At 39.3% G+C, this 8,965-nt stretch overlaps 1 protein-coding gene across 2 annotated transcripts; it reads left to right on the top strand.

Moving 5' to 3' along the window:
- The first annotated feature begins 1,055 nt into the window (after window positions 1-1,055).
- LOC123444449 (bifunctional riboflavin kinase/FMN phosphatase-like) lies at window positions 1,056-4,784 on the top strand. 2 transcript variants are annotated; one of them, XM_045121159.1, is made up of 10 exons: window positions 1,056-1,251; window positions 1,547-1,733; window positions 1,814-1,944; window positions 2,362-2,431; window positions 2,690-2,755; window positions 3,182-3,336; window positions 3,424-3,513; window positions 3,625-3,776; window positions 3,999-4,091; window positions 4,323-4,784. In XM_045121159.1, exons 1-10 carry the CDS (start codon window positions 1,188-1,190, stop codon window positions 4,485-4,487), a joined length of 1,173 nt encoding a protein of 390 aa, XP_044977094.1. In that variant the 5' UTR covers window positions 1,056-1,187; the 3' UTR covers window positions 4,488-4,784. The 2 variants fall into 2 exon arrangements, with proteins under 2 accessions (XP_044977094.1, XP_044977095.1); XM_045121160.1 differs by having other exon boundaries at window positions 1,066-1,251; window positions 3,637-3,776.
- The last annotated feature ends 4,181 nt before the right edge of the window (window positions 4,785-8,965 follow it).

Raw genomic sequence — 8,965 nt, 5'->3', positions numbered from 1 at the left:
CAAGGAGTGAGGCAAAGAGGGGGGGGGGGGCGAGACATACCTTCACATATGTTGTCAGAGGCGAAGAAGGCCTCATGCTGTGACCACCACCCGTCATCGTCTAGCCGCCCGAACAACCAAGGAACGACCACCAACACATGCAAGCATCACTTGCCGCCAAGATGCCGGCGTGCCACCAAGCCCCCATGACAGTTGTCCATCGGGAGAGAAAAGGTTCACCGGCGACCTCCGTGGATGGCCCTAGTTGCCCGAGGGGACAATTAGGGGGGGGGGAGGGGTGTGGGAGGGTGAGAGATATCTACGATATCAAACATAGTTGCTCACAAACATGTACATACACTCATCCTCTACGAACCCCCGCACACACACTTCGTGTTAGCCATTCAACCATAGGTTGGTTCTATCCTATAAACTTAGTCAAACACAAAGCTTTTTCTTTCTTTTTAGGAAGTTTGACTTCTAAAATATCTATATGGAAGGGAGTACATCCTACGGGCTACGACACAGGATCGGCCTCCTGCATTATCGGCGCATTGGTCCATGGTGACCAGATCGTGTGCACTCCTATCATGAGAGGCTAATTTTAGAGGGGATTTGACACCGGTTTGAAAAAAAATCAGGATCTCACCCTTTTTCTATCGTCGGGTCGATGGGATAGGATATACCGGCCTATCGTCCTGGTCTCTGACGGTTGACAACTTATCCATATCAGCGCAACGCAAGCCTACCGTCAAACAGGCTGACGGCCTGTGCAAGCCTACTTGAGGTGCCCGACGATAGATACATAATAACACTTTGTTTGATTTTTTTTTTTTATAACAGGACGCATCTCGATGCTAGGCTGTTATACCGTACCTTCATCGACCCTGACGATAGAAAAAGGTAACATTTCATTTAAAAAAAAAACTGAAACCAAATCTGCCTGAACTTTCACAATTATCCGCCGCGCATACGGCACTAGGCACGGAGTCTGACCTCACACCGCAACATAACAGGGAATCAACCAATTGCCCTCCCCGAGCCTGACCGGTCGCGCATCGTTGCAAATGGACTCTGATTCCACCTATCCCCTCCTCGTCGGCCTCCTTCCGCCCCGAACCTTAAATCCCACGACCAGCCTCCCTCCCACCCAAACCCGCCAATCTCCTCCGTGCATCGCCTCGCCTCGCCTCCTCCGCGCTTCATCCATGGCAGCGACGCATCGGGTCTCCGCCGTGATCTTCGACCTCGATGGCACCCTCCTGGACACAGGTACGCGGATCCGCTTGCTCTCACGCTCGCGCCGCCGTCCCGTTCCGTTCGATGCTCCGCCTAGTTCAGTCGATGTATACTATGCTCGAGTAGTTACACAAGGATTTGTTTTTTTCTGTTCGTGGCGGGGTGTTTGGTCATCTTCTCCAAACCTACGTCCTGCATTCGAAAATCAGGATTTGTTGTGCCGAGGCGCTGCCTTTCCAATAAAGCAGAGTAAAGTGCGATATGAAGTAGGAGTAGTTTAAAAAAAGTTCAGTATGGAGTTTGTAAAGTTTGTTATGTCTTGGTGCAGAGAGGGCAACAAGGGACGTCCTGAAAGAGTTCTTGGGGGCCTACGGGAAGGTCCCAGATGCGGCCAAGGAGGAGAAGCGATTGGGGCAGATGCACAGGGAGTCCACGACCGGGATCATCGCAGATTACGGGTTGCCGTTCACCGTCGAGGAGTATTCAGAGGCAATATACCCGCTGTATATCAAAAGGTTTGATTCGTTTTACTCAGCTGATCAAGTGACACTCACGATTGACGGAAGCACTGAACTTGGCCTCACTTGCTCTCCAGGTGGCAAAGGTCAAGCCCGCTTCCAGGGGTTAACAGGCTTCTCAAGCACCTCCACAAGAACGGAGTACCCCTGGCGCTCGCTTCAAATTCCATCAGGAGAAATATTGATCACAAAATTTTGAAACTAGGAGGTCTGAACCTTACTTCAATCTACAATACATCATGTGTTTCCCCCCAGAGAAATAGAGTGTCGCATGGGATAACTTGCCACTCCTTTTGGTATTTCCACAAGTGCCATTTGGAATGCAACAAGTAGTTTTTGTTTTACTGAAGGAAAGAATAAGTCTGTCGTTATAGTACTAAGTAATTAATTCGGTGAAAGAAATTGTGGCTTTGCTTGATCTGTCATGACTATCTTCGGAGTTCCCTATGCTCACACTTGGGTGTACTAATTCATTGTTAATTCTGTTTTTTCAGTCATCTGTGCCCTAGACATTCCATTGCACAGATAGAAAAGTTATAGCAATACTGGAAGTTTTATAAAGTGCTAGGTTTACTTATGTTATGATATGTAAGCTGATCTATCAAAATCTCCCCTTATTTTCCAGAACTGAAAGACTGCTTTTCGGTGGTTCTTGGTGGTGATCAGGTCCCTCATGGAAAACCTTGCCCCGACATGTGCGTACTTACACAAGTTTATCAGATGTCAATTGCACATTCCTTGCAGTGATTAGCATGTATGCACTGCGCTATTTCCATGCAACATCATGAGTAACTTGCAGTGAAATTACCTTATGTGTCCCAGGATATAACATTCACGTATAGTATCATCTTATTTGACCATATAAGATAACTAATTTTGGTGAAAACAGGATTTAAACCATCTTTAGCTTTGTGCATAACATTGCTGATTCAGTGCCATCAATATTTTTGTAGATTTCTAGAGGCCGCAAAGAGACTTGGTGTAAATCCGTCATCATGCTTGGTCATAGAAGATTCTCTGTAAGTATAGCAAACACTACTGCCGTACAGGCTTTCCCCAATGATGGTTAGTTTTCCTTTTGGAAGGGAAAATGGAAGAAGTTCAGGTTTCATACAAGATATAGCTTTACCGACAATAGACAACTTTTGAATGTGCATCATAGTATAGATACAGCCTTAAATAGCATAACTCAGACATAGTTGCCAAATAGTCGTGCTAATAAAACCAAATTTAGAAGCTAGTGCTTATCTGCTTTTATTTTTCTTTTCAAATATGTTTTCCCAAGTGTTGTTATTTTCAAGACAATTGCACTTTACAGTAGGTACCAAATTTCTGCACTCAGAAGTGAAGTGTAATCACAGAGATATTAACGTTGCTTTTGTTAAAAAATAACACCCGTTTTCTATTTAATTGAACTTACTGCTTTGTTGGCAAAATGTTCTCAGTGTTGGAGTTCAGGCTGCCAAGGCTTCTGGGGCGAAGGTAGTTGCTGTTCCATCACTCCAAAGTCAAAGGCATTGTTACTCAATTGCTGATCTCATCCTCTATTCACTGCTAGACTTCCATCCTGAGCTGTGGGGTCTCCCCCCATTTGAAGACCGTAATTCTTTCTCCATTAACCTCCGGTTTTATTTTAGTTGATTTATTTTAATTATTTAAATCTGCTGGCTGCCCATTTATGTTGCAGGCATTCAATGCGCTTTGTCCATGGAACCATTACTCTCAAATGCTCAGATAGGTGATGTGGTTCTAAACAATACTCATACAATTAGAGCAGGTCAGACGCCTTCCTATGCTCTTCGAATATGTCAATAGCTGATAATATTACAATTAACACATAGTGTGTTGCAAAATACTGCAACGGCACATCTTTTTTAACCTGAAACAGTTTTTGCAACAGGTGAGTATACCTACGATTCTATTCCTGATCAAATATCAGGAATTTTCTTTGGTTGGGCCAAGTCTGAAACTTATGGAGTCTTTAAAGCGGTGGTCAGCATTGGGTGGGACCTTTCACCGGGAAAATTCGAAAGAGTGATGGTTGGTATTTTAAATTTAGTCTTTCTCTTGCCTATTCTGGACCTTTTATATGTTTAAGTGCCCATTGTCATTTACAAATCTAAAGGATTATGTTTTGGGGAGTTCTGGTGTACATTAACACATGCAAAATATTCCAAACTTTGCTAACTGCTGTGGCATTATTGCCAAAGAATTGTAAAACGAAATAATTTGCCAGCCTTGATATGAGGTCGTCCTTTTCAGCACATATGTTTTCTTGATTCTCACTACAAGACCAAAACGGAGGATCGCTTGGAGCTTCTATTAATTGGTTACATCCGGAAGCTCCAAAGCTTGGTAATGACCTTATCATGTAAATAATTGTAAACTCATGAAGTTGACACTTTGGATTCTATTATGCTGTGTACTTTATTTCGTCATTTACAATATTTCCATTTGATACTCTACTATGGACCCTCCCCTCCATGCAATGCAGAAGTCCGCTAGACACAACCAAGCATATTAAATTACAACTTCGTCATATGACCAAGAATGCAAGTCCAAACATGATTATAACCTTTGTTGCAGGAAAATATATCTCAAGCAATGAGCATAACTGACGAAGACCAGGCCATTGCAAGAGATGCACTAGACCTCCCAGCTTTCTCTGAATATGCAAAGGCAAGGCGTGCATTGGACATCCCAGCCTCATCTGAATATGCAGAGCCACGAAACGGCCTTCTTCTTGCTTGATGCCTGATGTGTCACTATGAGTTATCTGATATTATTGACAAGATTGCGGGTATCACTTATTGTCCTTAAAGACATGTAGGGATTGCTGGGAGAGTTGTAAGAGCTGCCGGGAACGAAGCTTGCTTAGCATTCAAGAACGTGAAATCTCTCGATATTGTCAGTTTCTTGGTATCTTTTGACAAACTCACATCAGACGATACATTGTAATATTTTATTTATCATTGTGTGTGCCTTGTCACGGTGATAAAATGTATACAGAGTACAGACAATGAAGTGGGGGTAGAAAATGATTATTTACGTGCTGATAGTTTTGAGCATCTGTCATCTATATTCTTGGAAGGATTTGCAGCAGGATGTTCCATGTCCATCCTGACCATCCAAAATCTTACCCCCTCTGGTCACAAATATAAAGATGTTTTGTGTATTTCAATATAGACTATTGAAATGGTGAACAAACCCACTAAAACGTGTCTATATACATCAGATTCAAGAAAAAGTTAGAACATCTTATATTTGTGAACGGAGGGAGTAATGTATATCAAATTAATAAGTATTCTGACATCTGTCAGATAATGTTCCAAGAGAGAGACATGTTCTTGCACATCAGCTAAACTACTCATGTAAGTATACATTAATACATGTACGTATCAAAATTATTCTTTGTATTAAATGCGATAGAGCAGCTATTTTCGGAAGCATTTGGAAACTCCAAAACGTGTGAACAGTTTCTTACCAAAAACAGGAATATGTAACATGTTTTGATATAAATAAAGCTAGCCATAATGGCATATCCTAAAAAAACAGCAAGACGTATATGGTCCCCACCTCATTTCGGTTCATCTTTGGCTGAACAAAAGACTTGCTCTGGCCTCCAGACTTATCATGCCTTTTTCCGCCCCCCTTTTCCTCAGAAGTTTGGCAACGGAGAAAAGCAATTCAATCTTGGGAGTGCGTAAAACAAGCAAACAAAATTTCAATAAACTAGCACAGTTCATATACATGCCCAAACTGTTGACTTCTTCATTGCCAAGATGAAATTTTCAATGAGAAATTGCTTTCAAAAAAGAGGATAGCAGGCAATTAACCTCATTCCTTCAAGTTAAAAAACCCTCATTCCAATAGACAATTTTGTAGGAACAAAAGAGGCATAGTTGTCAAAAGAAAAGAACAGAAGCAACTCACAACAGTTAGACAATTCTGAGCACCAAAGATAGGAGACACGTACAAAATCTGTGGCAAATACTCCCTCCGTCCTAAAATAAGTGTCTCAACTTTGTACTAGCTCTAGTATAAAGTTGTACTAAACTTGAGACAGTTATTTTGGGAGGGAGGAAGTACATGTTAAAATAGAAGCAACTAGATGATCATGTGTAGGTAGCAAGAAAATAGGAGATCCAGGCCACTTTGAACTGAAATTGCGCCAAGTCTTTGCTGTCCGCCGGCAACAACAAGCGGAATCAGCTGGGGGCGAATGAAACTAGCAAGGGTCTCCCACAAAAAGTCACTTTGGAGCACGAGTTCCAGTGATCCCTATATTTTTTAACAGTGCCAAATTGGTATTTTGAAGTTTCCGAAAATACTGATTTTTTTAACATGTTCATATGGATGTATAATACACATGTGCAAATTTTGATGCTGAAATAAGTAACCATGTGAGTTACATAAAAATGACAAAATCTTGGCTGGATAATCCTCTGTAATAATCACTTTGCTTCTTTTGCGTACTTTTTTTTTTCTGTTCTTTTTTTTTTCTCTAGGGGCTTATCTCAAGCACCTATGTAATTTGCTATCTCTTTTGTGGAACTCTGTTTTGTTATTATTATTATAAAAAATGCAGTGGGGTGTTTACCCTACTGTTTACAGTAAAAAAAATGACAAAATCATGATTTTGGTAAGATGAATAATGCAGTATTATTCACTATTTAGAAATCACCATTTTGTCATTTTTGCATAGCTCACATGTGTAATATAGATCCATATGATCATTTAGAATTCTTTTCGAAATTTCTTGGAACCTTAAATCTGTTTTTTTTTATTATTTAAAATAAGGTCCTCCAATGCACCCAAGCTCCAAAAATCCACTCTCGGGTCTCTCCGTACTGCTTCAAGATAGACTCATGCACTGAATCAGCTAGGCCACAGGCACCAGGGGTGTGGCTATGTCTCATTCACAGCGAGACAGTAGCTGGTCTTGCTTCAGGGAGCCGGTTAGTAGGCTGGCCCAGTACTTTTTATGAGACCGATGTCATGATGACGTCATGCACATTTTTCTTGTTTATATTTTTTCTAAATGTTCCTGATTAAATTTGTAAAATGAGATTTTTTTAATACATATATATAAAAAATCAACATGTCCATATGGATTCATATTCCACATGTGCAAATTTTGATGCAGAAATAACTAACCATGTGAGTTACATAAAAATATATAATCATGATTTTGGAAAGATGAACAGTGCAGTATTATTCACAATTTAGACATCACCCGTTGTTCGCTTTTGCATAGCTCACATGTTTACTTATTTCATCACTAAACTTTATACATGTGTAATATAGATCCATATGATCATGTAGAATTCTATTTGGATTTTTTGGAACTTCCATTTGTTTTTTGACTCTATTAAATAATGTCCTCCGATGCATCCGGTTTCCAAAAATCCACTCTCGGATCTTCCCGTGCTGCTTCAAGATAGACTCATGTACTTAATCAGCTGGGCCTTGGGTAACTCGGGCTGCAGTTATGTCTCACTCAATGAGAGACAATAGTTTTTTTTTAGAATCTCACAAAGCTTTATAACTGCATCACAATGTTTTGCCGTACAAAGACAAGATCGTCGGGCTGGCCTAACCAAGTATGATGGCCAAACCCTAAAGATAAAACATACTTTGCGAGATTATGGGCCTCCTCATTGGAGGTCCTAAATTCATGACTAAACGAGCATGAAGAAAAAGTAGTAGCTCGAGCCTTGATCTCCTGAACTATGGTGTCAAAATTTGCTGAGCTTCCTTCCCTGATCGCATCGACAGCCACCTTACAATTCAAGGCCACCAAAATTTTGTTGAGGTAGAGATCCTCTAAAAGTGCTAAAGCCTCCCGAATGTCTAGGGTTTCAAGCACATGGGGATCCCGTAAGCCCCTCAGAACCAGTGCCGAAGCCCCCCTGCATCTCTGCAAATCACACCAACTGCGCCAAAGTTGCCCAAACAAGATACAACTGCGTCAACATTAAACTTGAAGTGATCAGATGGTGGCGGCACCCATGCCCTCGACCGCGGTATCACTGTTACCCGCGTCCTCTCCTTCTTCTTCAAGAATTCAATGTCTGACAAGTAAGACTTGATGAAGTTTGTCAGTGGCAAACGGGGTTTGGAAAATCTCCTCATGTATGACCTTCCTTCGTGCACTCCAGATAGCCCAAAGGGCGACAATCATCAACGTAAGCTTATGCGTCATTTTTTTGAGACAAATGAGAGACAGTAGCTTGCCTCGCCCGAGGGAGCCGATAAGTAGGTTGGCCCTTTACCTTTTGCCATATCGATGTCATGATGACTTCAAGGACTTTTTTGTTATATTTTGATGAAATATTACTGATTAAATTTGGAAAAATGAGTATACATATATTATAAAACGGAAATTTGAATAATTCCTTAAAAATCAAAAAAATTCAAATTTTAATGCAGTGTAACAAAATGTTGGCGTAGTTTAGAAAATCTTTATACCTTTAATAAAAATTGACACAAAAAATATTCATGTGTTTAAAATGTACTTGCACTATAAAATATGTTATTTGAGTATTTAAATATTGTAAAAAATCTATTTTTCCTAGTGTATAACTACAATGTGAGTAGAAACAACTAGATACTAAATCATAATATCATATATTAAAATCAATCATAATAATTTTATTTTAAAATACTAAACATGTATTACTGATGTGTATGAATGATATTCAACAAACATAAAAATAATCAAAATTTATATTTGAAAAATATTAAACGTGCATAAAAAATAGTCTTGATGTACATGAAAAATGTATAACTGGTATGTAAAAGCACACATTGAAACTTGTATTGAAAACAAAGATAATCATCTATTTAATTTTTCTAAACAAATAAAAAATCCTGGTGTGTACCAAAAATGTACATTGTGCGTGGAAAAAAGTAGACATGAAAACATAGTAAAACATAAAATCATGTAGTTAAAATATACTAAATGTGAATATTTATTTCACTGAGTTAATAAATTTTTTAAACATAATTGAAAATTTAGACATCAAATCATATAGTTATGAAATGTTGGTTATGTATTTAGAAAATGTTAAACCTTTATAAGAAAATATTGTGATGTACATGAAGAATTTGTAATTTGTATGGGAAAACTCGATATTAAAATATATATTATATAAAATTATTCATGTAATTAGAAAATTTTAAACATGTATAAAAATGACACTAATGTATACAAAAATGTACATTGT

The sequence above is a fragment of the Hordeum vulgare genome, chromosome 3H (assembly GCF_904849725.1).
Source record: "Hordeum vulgare subsp. vulgare chromosome 3H, MorexV3_pseudomolecules_assembly, whole genome shotgun sequence".
NCBI lineage: Eukaryota > Viridiplantae > Streptophyta > Magnoliopsida > Poales > Poaceae > Hordeum > Hordeum vulgare.
Note: the sequence above shows the minus strand (reverse complement) of the source record. Positions and strands in the feature narration are given on the sequence as shown.

Excerpts from the sequence above, each read along its gene's own strand:
- LOC123444449 (XM_045121159.1), top strand. The coding sequence starts at position 1,188 with ATGGCAGCGACGCATCGGGTCTCCGCCGTGATCTTCGACCTCGATGGC. Across the intron at positions 3,337-3,423 it reads TCTCCCCCCATTTGAAGACC|GCATTCAATGCGCTTTGTCC; the intron begins GTAATTCTTTCT and ends TTTATGTTGCAG. Across the intron at positions 4,092-4,322 it reads TCCGGAAGCTCCAAAGCTTG|GAAAATATATCTCAAGCAAT; the intron begins GTAATGACCTTA and ends CCTTTGTTGCAG.